We start from the raw sequence: 17,356 nt of genomic DNA on the forward strand, positions 1-17,356 counted from the left end.
GAAGAATTGTTCGGACGTCGTCGTTCCGGTCCAGAGAGCGTTTGACAGTTGGATAATGGGATAATTAATTTGGAAAAATCGGAGCAGGGAAATAGAAATCAGAACCGAGCGAGCTCGCCACGTTGAGAAAGGGAGACGGCTGCAGTCTCCTAAACTGTGACGAGTGTGGAGAAGATTCTGGAATGCGCTGCCGTGACCGGCTGAATCTTGGGAACGCTCGGTCGTAATGAATCGTAGGGGAGCAGGTCTGATGTGTGGGGGCTTCTGTAAACAGTCTGGTGACTAACTGGAGACTGTCTGGAGACAGTTTGGAGATTAAATGGTGTCGGTTGTCTCGTGGGACCCCATTATGGCTCCAGTATGGCCCCAGTATGGCCCCAGTATGCCCCTGTGGACTCATTTTTTAGTGTCATTGTCAAACTGCCCAGTGACTGATGATGAGAATTTGGAGGAGAAAATCTCGCCAATAATATATGAATTATGACATAATTATGTTTTGATTACTGTGTGTTAAATAAATACATGAAAGAACTATTCCTGATTTTTATTGTATGTTGCCTGTCTGTCTGTGTGTGTAGACGGTGAGAGACCAGATCACACACTGCACTATGAGGCTGCGCCAGACCACGGGGATGATGGAGTACTGCCTGGAGGTCATCAAAGAGAACGACCCCAGTGGCTTCTTACTGGTGAGAGAGAGAGAGAGCGAGAGAGCGAGAGAGAGAGAGAGAGAGAGAGAGAGAGAGAGAGAGACTTGTTGGGTATACATCACTTATTTGGCAATCCATTTGCAATCAGCAACTTGACCCGACGGCTACATCCAGTCATGAAACCTCGAACACTAACGTCTGAACACCGGACCGCGGCCTGTAGGCCGTCGTGACGTAGCAGCGCAACCCAAACCTTTAAACTTGCTCCACATCTGCGCTTAAATATGCCGTCAGGCACTGGTGCGTACATGTCCGATAAGGGAGAGACACGCTGTTGGAGATGAGGAGATTTCTTTTTCTTGGAGTGCCCAAGGTAGCCGTCACCTGTTAGGGAAGACCAATCCGTGTTTGTCAGTTATTTTTATGAACTATTGATGTCTCGTGACGTGCTCCCTCCCTCTCCCTCTCTCTCCCTCTCTCTCTCTCTCTCTCTCTCTCCGTTTGTCAGATATCTGATGCGCTGATAAAGCGCGTGCAGGTTGCTCAGGAGCAGTGGGTGAAGGGAGCCCTGGAGCCCAAGGTTTGCCCCGAGTTTGCCCTGAATGTCAGCACAGACCCGCTACTGCAGGCCATCCTGAAGCTGGACTTCATCCAGGCTAAAGGTACAACGCACACACACACACACGCACGCACACGCGGTGTGAGAGCTTCCAGAACACACCCACACACTTGAACAGTGATTTAAAAACATCACATGATTTACAATAATAACATATATTGATATTGTGTATATTTATTAATAACATTGTATGTTGTTATAAAGTGCATATTGTTAATACAACAACTACTACTACTAACAATAACAACAACAATAATAATATCAGTAATGATCATATTAGTAATAATGTTATAACCGTTCCGCTAAGGAGGCGTTAGTGTTGCTTGGCCCTGCGTTATAACCGTATCAGATCACATGACCGACACCACAGGGTGGGATGCTGGGATGTCAGTCTCCTGCAAAACCCTTTACATCAGGCTCCCGGTGCGAGCTGCAGCGTGAGCGGACGGCACCTCGTTGACTCGTGAAGTCACGCCAAGTTTCTCGAGTAACTCGAGATCGACGCGCTCCCCAGCGCAAGCAAAATTCCCCCGCCGTTACTTCGATGCCCTTCCTCCTGCGTAAGGGTCCGCGCATGTAACGCAAACCGCGACTCCGTTCTGTCTTTCAGCGGACAACCCCAACGCCCCCCCTGCGCCTCTGCTGCAGCTGGAGAAGTGCTGCATGCAGAACAACAGCGCCACGCTGGCCTGGAGGATAACTGTGGCCCCGGCGCTACCGGTGGAGGGCTACATCCTGGAGCTGGACGACGGCAACGGCGGGCATTATCGGGTACGCCCGGGCTCGACTAGCGCTCTAGGCCGGCCGTATCTTTTCTTACTTTTCCGTTACACGGGTTCTGACGTCACACACCGTCCGTCGGCGTGTGAGGCGTTTTCTCCAAACCCCCCAAAAGATTCTCCGGCGTTATGTTCTGCGCCGCTGCGTCTGTAGCTGACGAGACGGTGACTCGTGTCGACTCCGTGCCTCTGCCTCTCCCTCTCTCGCTCCCAGGAGGTGTACATCGGGAAGGAGACGGTGTGCACCGTGGATGGCCTCCACTTCAACAGCTCCTACAACGCTCGAGTCAAAGCCTACAACTCGATTGGCGTCGGGCCCTACAGCAAGACTGTGGTCTTAAAGACGTCAGACGGTCAGCTTCTGTCCTGCGCGCTCTCTCTCCCTCCCTCCCTCTCTCTCTCTCCCTCCCTCCCTCTCTCTCTCTCCCTCTCTCTCGCCACGTCTCGCTTACTTTTGCGCAACGCCGACTCATCTGTCGCCTTTCCCTCCGACAGTGGCCTGGTTCACCTTTGACCCTACCTCAGCTCACCGGGACATCGTCCTGTCCAACGACAACCAGACGGCCAGCTGCAGTAGCTATGACGACCGCGTGGTGCTCGCCACTGCCACCTTCTCCAAGGGCACGCACTACTGGGAACTCAGCGTCGATCGCTACGACAACCACCCAGACCCGGCGTTCGGTGTGGCGCGCGTGGGCGCGGCCAGAGACGCCATGCTGGGCAAGGATGATAGGGCATGGGCCATGTACGTGGACAACAACCGCTCCTGGTTCATGCACAACAACTCGCACACCAACAGGTAGGTGGTGCCAGAGCACCGAGACTCACAAACGCCATGCATGACACCACTGCTGTGTCCGGCGCTGTCCACTCCTGGACATGACACCACTGCTGTGTCCGGCGTTGTCCACTCCTGGACATGACACCACTGCTGTGTCCGGCGCTGTCCACTCCTGGACATGACACCACTGCTGTGTCCAGTGCTGTCTACTCCTGGACATAACTCCACTGCTGTGTTTCGAGACGCGGCCTCGAAATCTGTTATTTCCTCACTCTTTGGTTATAATGGAGAAAGGGATTATGGGGGGAAAAAAGACCCCCCCCCCCAAGCGGTCTGCTTCTAATCGTCACCAGTATTTTACAGTTAGCCCAGACGTTACGCGAGTGACTGGCTCGGCAAACGTGAAGTGGCTGGCCCGAGGCGTCCGTGAAGATCTCCCCAACGTCTCACTCGGGTCTTTCTGCTCCAGCTCCGTTTCTTCTTCTCATCCATCCTCCCTTTTGTCTTACTCTCTCCCTCCCTCCCAGGGCCGAGGGAGGGATAGCCAAGGGCTCCACCGTGGGGGTCCTACTGGACTTGACGAAGCACACCCTCACGTTCTTCGTCAACAAGGAGCAGCACGGACCCGTGGCCTTCCAGAACCTGGAGGGCGCGTTCGTGCCGGCCATCAGCCTCAACCGCAACGTGCAGGTGAGCACCATACTGCTGTCACTTTTGTTGGTAACTTTATTTGGTCACACACCTTCCCCGGCGTCCTCGGCCATTCAGAGGTCCGTTCGCAAGCCCGCCTGTTAGCGCCAGAAAACTCCAAGGGCTGCCCGACTGAAAACGTCAGCAGGTCACCGGAACGTCGGCCGTGAGGACCCCTCAGTCCTCCGACGCCGTTTGTTTAACCTCTGGAGACAGCTGACGAGAAGACTTACGTATGCTTGTGTGTCCTTCTGCTATAGGTGACCCTAATCACAGGTCTAGAAGTGCCGAAGAACATCAAACAATGACCTCTGACCTGCGGGAACCGTCATTGCATTCCTGGATTAGACGGGCTGGCGTGAGCTGTCCTTCCCTTTCTCAAGCAACACTCTGCCTTCCACTGGGAGATCCACGAGGACAATTGCTTTATTACTATTATTTATTTATTATTATCCACCCCCCCCCCCCCCCCCTTTTTTTTTGTATCATTTGTGTGTATGATCACAATGTATGTTGTTGCCAGTCGCCGGGCCCCAGGGGTCACAGGACAGCTGGTTTAAGAAACAAGCTACTTAAGCACCACAGTGATAAGCCTATATCACACTCTTACACACACACACACACGCATATATATATAACAAAACTTTATATATATTTTCACACACCATTTCATCATCTGTTCCTTGGTTGATATGAAACTGAGTGTCTCCTCTGGACTGACCACAACTTTCCAGCCAGAGCTGGTATTCTTTGCCTCCCTGTCGCCAGGGTAACACTCAGCTTTTAGCCAGACTTCACAAACCACAGACTCAGACTAGTGTCAGAAGCCACACCACACCACACCACACAAACCACACTCAGACTAGTGTCAGAAGCCACACCACACCACACCACACAAACCACACTCAGACTAGTGTCAGAAGCCACACCACACCACACCACACAAACCACAGACTCAGACTAGTGTCAGAAGCCACACCACACAAACCAGACTCAGACTAGTGTCAGAAGCCACACCACACAAACCACAGACTCAAACTAGTGTCAGAAGCCACACCACACCACACCACACAAACCACAGATTCAGACTAGTGTCAGAAGCCACACCACACACCACACAAACCACAGATTCCGACTAGTGTCAGAAGCCACACCACACACCACACAAACCACAGACTCAGACTAGTGTCAGAAGCCACACACCACACCACACAAACCACACTCAGACTAGTGTCAGAAGCCACACCACACAAACCACAGACTCAGACTAGTGTCAGAAGCCACACCACACCACACCACACAAATCACACTCAGACTAGTGTCAGAAGCCACACCACACCACACCACACAAACCACAGACTCAGACTAGTGTCAGAAGTCACACCACACCACACCACACAAACCTCAGGACCAGCCAACACTCGCTCAAGACACGCGTCAAAGGTCACACTGCCAAGCAGAACTTCTCTGGAACGAAAATTCCTCTTCAGCACTAAGCTGAAGCCTTGTCTGGAAAAACGGACATGACGCGGACATCGTCCTGTGCAGTCCAGCTCGGTTCGGTGTTCCGAAATAGTCAAGTCTTGCATTTCAGGACTTTTGTCTGTCAGAAACACCCTGTGCCAACTCAGTTAGTCACGTTCTTGGAATGTTTACACGACTCTTGCCAAAAACATACAAGCTGCTGACCGAAGGACACACACACACACACACACACACCGCTTTGCTGCTTACATTATATGTCATTTCCAGTCAAATGTTTAGCCAGCATCTAAGACCAATGTCTTTCACACTGTGATATATTTATGTAAGAATAAGAATTACATTCCAGAGCTGAATTTATGGAGTTCCTAAAGATCTCCTTTTACATTAACTAGCGGAGATTGATTTAAAACCTGTTCTTCTCTTTCACAAGTTCTGAATGAAACTTTGCTCCTGCAGTTCAAATGGTATCGTGAGAAACATAATAAGGTTGTTTTCTGCATGGCGTACAGCTGTAAATATGGAAAACCCAGGAGAGCCTCTATGTTCTCAGCATGGGGTCTTTTAAGTTGGTGTATATAGTGTAATGAACAAGAACAACCGAGCGGTTGCACGCTGCCCTCTAGCGTTCGGATTGAACACTGCAAGAACTGCAGTCGATTATTCGCAACCAAACCCTTTACTGACAGAAAGTACCGCACAGGCGAGTTACCGACGGGACTATTTTTCAGTTAAACGTCCCATTAAGTTACACGTAAGCCTTCCAGTTTTAAAATTGGTCAACTATTGGCTCCAATACCTCTGCAAAACTGAACGACGTAGAGAAGCGCCTCTGGCTACTCAATCTGAGCTTTCTTTTGCATAATAATAATAATAATATAATAATCACCGTCATAATTATGAGTAATAATAATTGAAAATGGGAACTGGGATTTTCAATTACATTTATGAAGACTGGGGAGTTGTAAATAGTCTTATGCAATGCTGTGTAAGTCAGTGTAATGAGAGAAAGAGAGGGAGAGAGAGAGAGAGAGAGAGAGAGAGAGACTGATGGATCGCGTATGCCGATGGACGTCTAGAACAAATACAAATCCCCGTTAAAGCATGGGTGGGCGGGGCAGAGTCCACTCATGTCAGGAGCGCATAGACTCTAAAGTGACTGGGAACCAATGTAACGACCTTAATCACAGAGGTGGCAGTTGGTATGCGTGTTTAACCCTGGGGGTAATAATAAAAAAAACAAAACAGGAAAAACAGGTAAAAACAAACTTTTAGGGTGCTGAAGTACAACACTGCATCTGATTAAACGTTTCGAGGGTCGTCAGACACGAGAAGTCCACAACGCAGCACGCGTAGGGGCATTTCAGAGTTCAGAGGGGACCAAGCACACACACACACACACACACACACACACAGAGATCCCCAGAGGAATGCTGAACTTCTCTGCACACCACCGCCGCCACGAGAGCGTATGCGCGAGCGGACGCGTGTCGTAGTACTGTGCGCCCTCCCCTCCTAAAAGCTACTGCACGTGTTCTCGGTTCTTTCCTTTCCTTTCCTCCTGCCAGTGTGAACGTTTTGTACTTCCTTGTGGTTTGTATATTTAAAAATTGCATTGTACCCGACTTCTTTTTCGTACCAGTGTATGAAAGCGATCTCTACTTCCGTCCTTTTCATAAATGAGCGAAACTGTGACGGCCAAAAGGGGTGTGTCGTGGTCTGTTTTTTTTTAATCACGTCCTCTACATCACAAAAACACAAACAAACAAACAAAACACAAGTGTGCAGGCAATTCGGAGCTCCCCCACGTTCGTTATAGTCCCGGAGCAGTCAGCAAGCGAATCCTTCCCACGGCGGCTGGGTCTCGCGTGCACACGCTCGCCGCTCTCTCGCTCGCTCACTTCCTTCGCTTGCTGGTCACTTTCTGAATGTCTCCACGGTTCAGCAACAGGACGCCGCCCTTGAAGCGTCCCAGCAGGCCGGCGGGCTCCCTGCCGGAGGGGGCAGCCCTGCATCCGTCAGCTCTGCAAACCAGGCAAGAGGAAATGACACCCAGTGCTGTTTGAAAAACGAATCTGGCGTCGGACCATTTTGAAACGGACATTAACTTTGAGCCCACATCTTCACTTATAAACTTTTAGCCGTAAACGAGGAAGAACGCGGCAGGATAAAAGTACGCACTTCCGTTTTCCAGCTTTCTTCTTCGTCCTCCGCGCGCGCTGGACAAAATAAAGGTGTTTAGTCGACATCTCACTCAGTCCAAACAAGTCAAATTTAATGCCACGGCGCTTCTTCACAACACAGACTTACGGACTTCACCTCCTCTGCGTCTTTCGCCTTCTTCTCCTTTATCGTATTCTGGTATACTCTGTAATTCACATACTCCTTCTTTGGAGGCTAACACGAAGGAGTAAGGGGGAAAAAAAAAAAAAAAAAAAAAAGATTTTGAGACTATCGTCAAGTTGCGTTTACCAGGCGGCACCCACACCGACGCGACACATTCGGAAACACGCAGCCGATGGGTGCCAAACACAGGTAATATTTCCAAACCCCCGTGATTGTGGTTGGGACGTACCCTGGCTCCCAGCATTATGGCTCGCTCCTGCTCAAACACTCTTTGCTGCGGTTTCTGGAAGCCCGCGAGTCCGAACCGGTGGACGTCCAGCCGGGCCTGTGGAACAGAGCGCGGAACGGCGCCGTCCACCGTCCGCTTATTAAAACGCGCGGCGACCCGAACCGTGTGGGTCCGGAGACTAAGATTGAGATTGGCTTTAGCCAGTGACGCATTACAAGTAAGAAAATCCCTGTTTGTTGGGAAATAAAGTGCATAATCAAACAAAGGGACAGAAATAGACTGGTTTACCTTTTCTATACTTAGAGCTTCATGTGGGTTTTTCCTGTGGTCCTTTACTTCAGGGGGCTGTTGACACACACACACACACAGAAAGAAAGAAAGAAGGTAGCCATGGTAACCGGATGCAATAACAGACACTGCACCGGTGCATGTTTTCTTTAGACTACCCCTTACGTTAGTCTCCGGTTTGGCCGGTTTGTTCTTCTTTAGGGGATCCAGGAACGTGACGATCTCCACGTCTGACTCCTGCCGCGCCGGTACCGGGTTTTGGGACTCGTGGCTGCTGTCGTCAATGACAACGGTCGCGCCACTTGAATCTGCTTTTACCCCGCCGATTTTCTCATTGAGCTCTTCCTCCTCCTCCTCCTCATCTTCCTCCTCCTCACCTCTTCTTTTCCTCCTTTTGTCGCTCTTCTTCTTGGACCGCTTGCTGTGTCGCCCCTCTCCTACCCGGAGAGAGAGAGAGGGAAAGAGATAGAGTGTGTGAGAGAAAGAGAGTTGAGAGAACGAGAGAGATTGTAACGGGGCTGGGCTAGGCTAGGCTAGGCTAACGGTAGTGTAACGGGGCTGAGCTGGGCTAGGCTAGGCTAGGCTAGGCTAGGCTAACGGTAGTGTAACGGGGCTGGGCTGGGCTAGGCTAGGCTAGGCTAACGGTAGTGTAACGGGGCTGGGTTAGGCTAGGCTAGGCTAGGCTAACGGCAGTGTAACGGGGCTGGGTTAGGCTAGGCTAACGGCAGTGTAACGGGGCTGGGTTAGGCTAGGCTAGGCTAACGGCAGTGTAACGGGGCTGGGTTAGGCTAGGCTAGGCTAACGGCAGTGTAACGGGGCTGGGTTAGGCTAGGCTAACGGCAGTGTAACGGGGCTGGGTTAGGCTAGGCTAGGCTAGGCTAACGGCAGTGTAACGGGGCTGGGCTAGGCTAGGCTAGGCTAGGCTAGGCTAACGGCAGTGTAACGGGGCTGGGCTAGGCTAGGCTAGGCTAACGGTAGTGTAACGGGGCTGGGCTGGGCTAGGCTAGCCCGCGTTATCTTAGCTTTTAGCAGACTCACCAAAATCATACAGCTGGTTGAGGACTCGGTCCAGAAACTCGCGGTCCACATCGCCCTCTGCGCCGCTCTCTTCCCCTTTTCGCTTCATGTTAATTCGCAAACATCGACCCGACGCGGTATTGCAACTACAGGACGTTTAAATCCGAAGGTTAGTCGAAAAATAAATAAACCCAAAACAAATCCCGCGTCCGACCGCGTGGGTAATCCGCGCACTGTCCCCTGGCGGCCACCGTCCCGTCACGCCGCGTTTTCAGGAAGTACAACGTCGCCTGATCTGCGACGCCACCCATGCGTGTCCGGTCGAGCAGTCGGTTAGCTGTTATTCTTAAACTGACAACTTTGCAGACGCTCTACTCTACAGATCGCAGGTCTTTCCACCGTCGCCTCGCCGATGGTGCGGTAGCTCCTGGGTCGGAATGGCGTCCGTGCTGTATTCGGTAACGTATCTGAACGCCAGATGTCATTAGTTTGCTAATGTTTGAGGTACTGTATTAACTTCGTTAATCTGATCATGTGTGTAGCCAATTTGGAAAACTAACCCGACGTGCAGGATAAGTAAATAACGTTAATTGCAGTTGCGGCTGACTGTTTTTGATCGTGCCTTACGCGTAGCCGCGAGACCCCGGGCTGAAGAAGAGGGACGAGCTCGAGGACATGCTCGAGGAGAGGCGCCGCTCCAGCGACGCGCGGCACGCGCTGCGCTGCTACGCGCCCGCGGTCTACAAGGGGCTCGCGCCGCGCGAGGTGAGCGCGCTCCGGGGCGCCGTCCTGCAGTCCGACGCGCTGCAGCACGTGATCGGCCAGGTGAGTGTCGTCGGCTGTGACGTAGACAAACAAACAAACAAACAAACAAACAAACGAGATACCACCCCTCCCCTCCAGGTGTCCGCGGAGTGTGGGGAGCGTCGCGAGCTGGTGCAGGAGGAGGCCGCCCACCTGCTGGACGAGATGGCCCACCGCCTCCGGCTCGGCACGGTGCGCTTCTTCGCCTACGTGCTGAGCAAGGTCTTCAAGACCCTCTTCCGCAGTGTGCGCGTCAACGAGGAGGGCGTTCAGAGGGTGCGTACCGCGTGGGTGGGGTGGCCTGCTGCTGGCGACTCCTGCACCACCCCCCCGAAAGAAAACGCACTTAATAACTGCTCCAGAGCTCCAAGATCAAAGAAATCCTTTCTTTAGGTCGTTATTTTGTCTTATATATTCATATGTATTTTTATGAATGTACGCCGTGCTGGAGCTTAACTGTTCGTCAGCCGAATGACGTGTTGATCGATTAGGTGAGGGTGTTGTATTGATTAGTTGGTGTATTGATTGTTGGTTCCAGTTGCAGCAAGCTATTCAGGATCACCCGGTGGTGCTCCTGCCCAGTCACCGTAGCTACATGGACTTCCTGATGATGTCATACATCCTCTACACCTACGACCTGGCTCTGCCGGTCATCGCCGCGGGAATGGGTGCGTATCTGCAGTGGGACTACGTAATCCAACTCCCGTTTAATCCGGTTTAGCCCCGCCAGAACGGGTGCGTATTTGTAGTGGGACTGCGTAATCTGATCGCATTGAATCCAGTTCGGATCGGTTTCAATTTTAAACCCTTGAGGTCTGCCACCGAGCAGGGTTTAGCTCCACCCCAATCTAGCACGCCTGACTCTAATACGCTACCGAAGGACTTAATCTTGTGCAGGCGTGACAGATCAGGGTTGGAACTAAACTCCACATTACTCGAGCGCCCCCTGCTTAGACTGTAAGGAAGACCCAAAACAAGCGTCTTACGCGTGAGGGAAGTCTTGTGACTTTTTTTTTGTCTGTTTATCCGGTTCTCGCGTGAGCGTCTTTGTTGACGGTGGCGCGAGACCCAGAGAAACCCCTCGTCGTTGCAGATTTCATGAGCATGAAGGTTGTCGGGGAGATGCTGCGAATGTCCGGGGCGTTCTTCATCCGGCGCTCCTTCGGGGGAGATAAACTCTACTGGGCCGTCTTCTCCGAATACGTGAAGACCATGCTGAGGGTAAGCTGGACCCGTCAGTCCGCGCGTTATGTGTACCCAAGGAATGCCCCTGTGGGACGAAAGTCTCATTGAGTGTTTCGCTGAGATTCCGAAAAGTGTTCCAAGCAAGGCCTGTCTGACACCTCCTGTCCCCTCCGCTGTGTCTCCCGACTTCCGCAGACCGGCTATGCGCCCATCGAGTTCTTCCTGGAGGGAACAAGGAGCCGGACAGGGAAGTCCCTGACGCCCAAGACAGGTGATCCCATGCTGGCTCTTTGTGGTGGGGTGGCGTGTGGATGCCGAATTCTCCCCAAAATTAAATTTGGGAGCAGTTGCACAATCAATTCAGAGGCAGCAAGTGATTGCTTTAGAGGCAACGGTTCTGCATTATTTATGGGGGGAGGCTGTTGGGAGTGACGAGTCAGACTCCATGAGATGACGCGCCGATCCAGTCATCGATCAGAATGCACCGGGGGGAAAAAAGCTAATTAAGAACTATGAAAAAAGAAAAGCCAAAAGTCTGCTTTCTGTCTGCTATGTTAGACCACCCAATGCTCATTCTCTCTCTCTCTCTCTCTCTCTCTCTCTCTCTCTCTCTCTCTCTCTCTCTCTCTCTCTCTCTCAGGTCTACTGAACATCGTAATGGAACCTTTCTTTAAAGGGGAAGTGTTTGACATCCACCTGGTCCCAGTCAGCATCAGCTACGACCGGATTCTAGAAGAATCTCTGTACGCGCGCGAGCTCCTTGGGGTGCCCAAGCCCAAAGAGACCACGTCCGTGAGTAACGGTCCATTCCTACTGTGGTTCGTGTATTTTGGCTAATTTACGCGCCTGCCCTTTATATGATTCCTGTTCACTGGATTATCTGGCATTTTCTCTCTCTCTCTCTCTCTCTCTCTCAGGGTCTTCTGAAAGCCAGACAGATCCTGCGCGAGGACTACGGCGTCATGCATGTGTACTTCGGTCACCCCGTGTCCGTGCGCAGTCTGGCCCAGGGCCGCGTTAAGCGCTCGCAGTACAACCTGGTGCCCAGGTGGGTCAGCCTTGTCAGCGAGCACACCCCTCCCCTGAACCCAACCGCCCCCGCAGCATCGGCTAAGTGACGATCACGTCACAGAGATTCCAGCGCGTTCCGGCCCATCCCGTTAACGCGCGCTTTTGCGTCCACAGGCACATCCCCCAGAGGCCGTGCCTGGCCGCCCAGGCTCTGGTGGGCGAGGCGGCGTTCCGTCTGGTCCGTCTGCAGGAGCAGGCCATGGTGCTCCGGCCATGGACGCTGGTGGCCACGCTGCTACTCCAGAACCCCGACGGCATGGACCTGCCTGTCCTCGAGGAGCAGGCCGCCTGGCTCCGCCGCCTGGCCCTGTCCTTCGGAGCCTTCCTGGACTGGCCGGGTAGGACGTGCCGTCCCGCCGTCTGTTACTTCGGTCATTGTCCAAAAACGCCCGTGTTGCCAAAGCTAGAGGTCTTGTTCTCTCTCTCTCTCTCTCTCCTCCCAAAGATTGCAAACCCTGCCGCGAGGTGGTCGGCGCCGGCCTGGCCCTGCACAAGAACCTGGCCCGCGTGTCCGGGGGCCGCGTGCGACTGGCCGTCGCCGAGACGCCAGGGGTGGGTCAGACGGCCGAGGAGCTGGCGTTCGACCGGGCGGTCGGCGTGCTCTCTTGCGCCTCCTACAGGAACCAGATCCTGCACGTGTTCATCAGGCCTGCTCTGCTGTCAGTGGCCCTGCGGACTGCTAACTCCAGCAGGAAAGGTGAGCGTGCGTGCGTGCGGGCGGGCGGGCGTGCGTGCGGGCGTGCGTGCGTGTGGTTTGCGCTGATAGGAGCTTCCTGTTCCAGATGAGGTCTACACCTGCTTCAACTTCCTGTGGACTGTGTTCTCCAATGAGTTTATCCTCTGCCCCGGGGCCTCGGTGCAGGTACGACCTCCCGTGCATCTGAGGGTTTTGCTCCGTCCGACCGCGCACTGTTGGCTCCTGTCGTTACTGTGTGCGCGTGTGTGCACAGGACTTTGAGGAGGCGTGTTACCTCCTGGGAAAGTGTTGTGCCGTCCAGGAGTCACAGCAGGACATTGTGATGTCAGAGGGCGGACACGCGACCCTGGCCTTCCTGCGTGCACTCCTAGACCCTTTCCTGCAGGGATACCAGGTAACGTTACGCCACACGCACAGCCGGATGTGTCGCTAACGCCCAAAATGTCACTATAGCGTGACACCAACTCCCCCAAACTCAGAACTTACAACAGCTCACAAGCACGTGTGTGTGTGTGTGTGTGTGTGTGTGTGTGTGTGCACGCATGCCTGTAGGTGGTGTGCCAGTATCTGTGTAAGGAGACGGAGGAGAACCTTCGTGAGAATAAGTTCGTTCCAGCAGCGAGGAACTTCGCCCTCCAACTCATCCTAGCAGGTGTTCTAACGCTCGTTGCATCAGGCGGACGGTAACGGCAGGCGTCCCCGTCTCTCTCTCGCTCTCTCGCGCTCTCTCTCTCTCTCTCTCTCTGCGTTCCCGCCATGGCGCTGGCGCCCAACCCACGGGAGATCCACCTATAAGCTCTCAAACAAAGCGTCAGCATTCACCTCTGCGCCGCCTCAAAGCTCCCTCTCTCTCGCAGGAACCCTGAAGTGCTACGAGGCCTTGTCATCGGACCTGCAGAAGAACGCCCTCGCCGCCCTGGTCCAGCTGGAGGCCGTCACGAAGGTCAAAGTGTAAGGCCGCGACGTTCCTCCGTAGGCTGACTTCCACAGCCTCGCTCTTCTTTCGTTCGTTCGCCGCGGCCGGAAAGGTCCGGAGGTGTGTCCCGCCATCTGACGGACGGCCGGTTGTTGTTTTTCTTCTCTGCAGCGGTGATCAGGTGACACTGAAGGTCAACAGGAGGGCAGCGAGCTCGCTGGAGGACATGCTGGGTACGTTTTGACGTTGCGTCTTGTCAGGCAAAATTTGTAGTTTGAGTAAAAACATTTTAAGGGTTTCTCACACACACAAACACACAGATCCTTTCAAAATCTTGCAGTTTTTATTTATATTTAGTTATTTATTATTATTATTATTATTATTATTATTAACAACATAGAATGTCCACCTGACAATGTTTATGGTATGTAAGTACTACCTGTAATTTGCATATTTCGCATAAAATTAGCATAACTATAGCTAGCAAGTTAATCTGCATAACGGCAGCGTGATCACTAACCTACAGCTAGCTTTTATCTTTCTGTGTAATGTAACGTAACCAGTATATCTGGAGATATATATGTAATCTGTGTATATATGAGAGCAGTTCTGTTATTTTATTTTATTTTTTAAATGACCCAGTTTCCCGGAGTGTTAGTCACAGAAGAGCACAGAGCGTGGCGCAACAACACGCCGAGATCAGCATCGCAAATTAGTGTGCGTTATTGCGGCAGACTAACGCGCGCTAATTTGCGATGCTGATCTCGGCGTGTTGTTGTTTTTGGGCTTTTTTTTTTTTTTTTTTTTTTTTTGACTGTTGCTTTTGCTCCAACTCTCAGGGGGCAGAATTCCTACCCAGAAACCTGTCCACGCGCGACTGTGAGCGCGAGCGGGAGGCGGCGGGAGAGCCCGAGAGGAGTCCGGGGCCGCGACCTCCGCCGTTACCACGGCGGCGCGTTTCCGTGCATCTGCGCGGCTCTGCTGTCTACAGAGACTGTTTGTGGTTGGAGCCTTAAAGAGACTTAACGGGTTCGCTGTCTGAGACGTTCTTGCCCTCTCTCTCTCTCTCTCTCTCTCTCTCTCTCTCTCACACCTTTATTTTATCACTGTCTCCATTGATGGTGTCTCCTCCTGCTGAGTGATCCACCTCACTGCCTTTAACTGCTCTCTCGCTCTCTCTGTGTCTCTCTGAACCTTCAACATGGCCACGTTTCTGTTTCGTGACCTCCTTCTTTATTAATTTGACTTTAACGTTAGCAGGCGGAGACCAGAACGGTCTCCGTTACCCTGTCTTTTCACTCGGTACTGATCCGTTGTTAAAACTCCCATCTTGTTTGTTATTGTTGCTTTGCTTTTGGCGTGCTGTTTTTATTTCTCATCCTCTTTTCTTCGCTCGGACGTCTTCAGCGTTTCCTTTGCGCGTCAGGCTTTTGGCTTTTTCGCCGGGCCGCCGCGACGTCATCCCCTCTCCGCGAGCGGCGCGGACGCCGGAGCCGGAATCCACAGTTATCGCTTGCTCCAAAGGCGGCTTATCCCGAGAAAGAGTGCGATGATCGCCACTGAATGTTTACGTTCTCTCAGCAGATGTGCGCTTTCATAGAAAACCGCAAAAAAAACAAACCAAAATGCTCTTTTAGTTTTATACCGGAGAGCGGAATGTGCAGGCAACCTGAGAGAAAGCGGCGAGTTATTTGGACGTTTCTGTACTGTCCGTCCTTGATGGTTTTATGGGAAACAGAAGTGTGGTTAATTGCCCTCGACGCAGGCTGCAGTTTCTCGCGTTCCCGAATGAGATTTTGACGGCTAGCGAAGCGGAGCTCGTTATCTGATCGGGTGGGTGTCCCTGTAAAACTCCACCTGGGGCGTTGCGAGGCAGCAAAGCCTGCGCCGGCTCGTGCGCCGTCACACGGTGCGGTGTTCAGGGAGCGGATGATTCCACGAGCGCGTTTAACCGATTGTGTTCTATGCGTTACTCACAGTCCTGGAGGGTCCAGTTCACCGTTTTGTTTTCTTCTGCTAACAAACCTCAGTTGTGCCATTTGGTTCGTTTATCGAGTCTGTTAGGCTAGACCACAGCGGACGCAAGACGTAGGGGCTGGGATGGAGAAACCTTGGCATAGATTATGATTGGTTAAGGCTAGGGTTAAGTGTAGGGCTGGGTTATGTGTGTACGATATGATTGGTTAAGGCTTGGGTTAAGTGTAGGGCTGGGTTATGTGTGTACGATATGATTGGTTAAGGCTTGGGTTAAGTGTAGGGCTGGGTTATGTGTGTACGATATGATTGGTTAAGGCTAGGGTTAAGTGTAGGGCTGGGTTATGTGTGTACGATATGATTGGTTAAGGCTTGGGTTAAGTGTAGGGCTGGGTTATGTGTGTACGATATGATTGGTTAAGTGTAGGGCTGGGTTATGTGTGTACGATATGATTGGTTAAGGCTAGGGTTAAGTGTAGGGCTGGGTTATGTGTGTACGATATGATTGGTTAAGTGTAGGGTTAAGTGTAGGGCTAGGTTATGTGTGTATGGAGCTATCATTTTATATACATGTTTCATTTTGAGTGTGCTTGCAAAATTGGATCAGTGCTTTGGGGAAGCTTTAAACACACACACACACACACACACACACACACACACACACACACACACACGCACGCAGCCTTGCGTCACAGTTTCATACTCGCCCGAAACGCATTGCCAAAAGAGACAGGAAGTCATGGTTCCATTTCACCTGCCCTGCTGAACTGTTAGGGTACACCGTCTTCAGAATTCCACCATGCCGTCCTCAGACAGAGTTCTGGATCACGCACGAAGGGTGGAGACCAAAACCGTGGGTGAAACTTTGCACAGTCCACCGACATTGTCTGTACTAACCCTGTTGGAATATTGTGGGCGGCTGTGTTGAACGTGTTATGCTCCACACTTGGCAAAAGTAGCATATTGTGTTGTATCGCATGGACTGGCCAACTGTGGTAGAGATTGAGTCTTGAAGAATCCTGGAACCCCGTAGCCGGAGAGAATTGGAATTTTGTGGGAATTTTTCGTTACACATTTACCAAAGCACAGCTCAGTTTAACTCGTGTCATGTGATCATTTGCCCATAGCCATAGTTGTTTTCCTGAAAGGTGCTAAAGGTCTTTTATTTTGTAAATGTCTGGAAAGCAGTAAAGTCTTCTCAGTGCGGGTGAATATTTATGACCCCTCGAAAGTGTAACGTCAACATCTCCCTGCTTTTACGTCCTTCAGGACCTCCAAAATAAGGGTCTTTTTCTGCCAAAGTTATTTTCTGTTACTTTAAATAGTTTTTTTTCTTTCGTGTGTTTTCTAGCATAATGAGTCAGTTTTACGGTCTGACAGCGTTTGTCTAATGAATAACGTTTATCACACTGATAATTGTGGCGTGTGTTTGATACTAAGTCTGTAATGACGAGATTAAAGTTTGCTAAACAAAACACTGGAATGCAGAATTCATGTGCTTTGAAAAGCTTCTGTTCCTCCTGTTCTGCTTCTATGCAGAGCAGCTACCCGCCACTAGGGGTCAGACAGAAACCTTCCCCCAAACACACTTTCGTGCATAATTTGAGTGTAATAGCCCATTTAAGTCTCGCGCAAGACCGTCATCACTTGGCACGTTACATACAGGTGCTGCCCGTGACACCCACGGTAAATTAATTCCGTTAACGTTTCCCCCCCGTCTCACCTTATAAGCTTATAAGTGTGTGTGTACGCGTGTGTTTGTTTCAGCAGGATTCTCCAATCTCTGCCGCCGAGCTCCGGCAGAGTTTGATTGATTGGACTCATTTAG

At 51.7% G+C, this 17,356-nt stretch overlaps 3 protein-coding genes across 4 annotated transcripts in view; 2 read left to right on the forward strand and 1 right to left on the reverse strand.

Moving 5' to 3' along the window:
- Positions 1 to 3,980, forward strand: part of LOC113577062 (E3 ubiquitin-protein ligase TRIM9) — an 11,370-nt gene extending 7,390 nt beyond the window's left edge. Inside the window, exons 4-10 of the mRNA XM_035529315.1 lie at positions 579 to 689; positions 1,159 to 1,312; positions 1,880 to 2,040; positions 2,263 to 2,401; positions 2,544 to 2,847; positions 3,357 to 3,519; positions 3,780 to 3,980. Of these exons, the coding sequence (XP_035385208.1) occupies positions 579 to 689; positions 1,159 to 1,312; positions 1,880 to 2,040; positions 2,263 to 2,401; positions 2,544 to 2,847; positions 3,357 to 3,519; positions 3,780 to 3,827 (1,080 nt within the window). The 3' untranslated portion in view covers positions 3,828 to 3,980. The remainder of the gene's footprint in view (positions 1 to 578; positions 690 to 1,158; positions 1,313 to 1,879; positions 2,041 to 2,262; positions 2,402 to 2,543; positions 2,848 to 3,356; positions 3,520 to 3,779) is intronic.
- A 2,728-nt stretch (positions 3,981 to 6,708) lies between these two features.
- c8h1orf131 (chromosome 8 C1orf131 homolog) lies at positions 6,709 to 9,552 on the reverse strand. Of its 2 annotated transcripts, none has more exons than XM_027009495.2 (7): positions 8,903 to 9,552; positions 8,030 to 8,301; positions 7,865 to 7,921; positions 7,577 to 7,672; positions 7,321 to 7,398; positions 7,183 to 7,220; positions 6,709 to 7,025 (listed from the first exon to the last, which is right to left on the reverse strand). In XM_027009495.2, the coding sequence occupies exons 1-7, from the start codon at positions 8,988 to 8,990 to the stop codon at positions 6,899 to 6,901; spliced, it is 756 nt and encodes a 251-aa protein (XP_026865296.2). In that variant the 5' UTR covers positions 8,991 to 9,552; the 3' UTR covers positions 6,709 to 6,898. The 2 variants fall into 2 exon arrangements, with proteins under 2 accessions (XP_026865296.2, XP_026865295.2); XM_027009494.2 differs by having other exon boundaries at positions 7,312 to 7,398; positions 8,903 to 9,551.
- Positions 9,256 to 17,018, forward strand: gnpat (glyceronephosphate O-acyltransferase). The gene is made up of 16 exons (XM_035529317.1): positions 9,256 to 9,339; positions 9,515 to 9,706; positions 9,785 to 9,961; positions 10,224 to 10,353; positions 10,779 to 10,906; positions 11,066 to 11,141; positions 11,511 to 11,662; positions 11,788 to 11,918; positions 12,056 to 12,279; positions 12,387 to 12,638; positions 12,724 to 12,803; positions 12,892 to 13,032; positions 13,191 to 13,290; positions 13,496 to 13,589; positions 13,726 to 13,787; positions 14,394 to 17,018. The coding sequence occupies exons 1-16, from the start codon at positions 9,319 to 9,321 to the stop codon at positions 14,435 to 14,437; spliced, it is 2,004 nt and encodes a 667-aa protein (XP_035385210.1). The 5' UTR covers positions 9,256 to 9,318; the 3' UTR covers positions 14,438 to 17,018.
- The last annotated feature ends 338 nt before the right edge of the window (positions 17,019 to 17,356 follow it).

This window comes from Electrophorus electricus, chromosome 8 (assembly GCF_013358815.1).
Source record: "Electrophorus electricus isolate fEleEle1 chromosome 8, fEleEle1.pri, whole genome shotgun sequence".
Taxonomy (NCBI): domain Eukaryota; kingdom Metazoa; phylum Chordata; class Actinopteri; order Gymnotiformes; family Gymnotidae; genus Electrophorus; species Electrophorus electricus.

Bases quoted from the DNA above. Each gene is read 5' to 3' on its own strand.
- c8h1orf131 (XM_027009494.2), bottom strand. From the start codon at position 8,990: ATGAAGCGAAAAGGGGAAGAGAGCGGCGCAGAGGGCGATGTGGACCGC. The intron at 7,922-8,029 runs GTAAGGGGTAGT...GTGTGTCAACAG, and splicing joins CGGCCAAACCGGAGACTAAC to CCCCCTGAAGTAAAGGACCA. The intron at 7,026-7,182 runs GTGCGTACTTTT...CCTGGTTTGCAG, and splicing joins AAGAAAGCTGGAAAACGGAA to AGCTGACGGATGCAGGGCTG.
- gnpat (XM_035529317.1), top strand. From the start codon at position 9,319: ATGGCGTCCGTGCTGTATTCG. The intron at 12,280-12,386 runs GTAGGACGTGCC...CTCCTCCCAAAG, and splicing joins AGCCTTCCTGGACTGGCCGG to ATTGCAAACCCTGCCGCGAG. The intron at 13,788-14,393 runs GTACGTTTTGAC...TCCAACTCTCAG, and splicing joins CTCGCTGGAGGACATGCTGG to GGGGCAGAATTCCTACCCAG.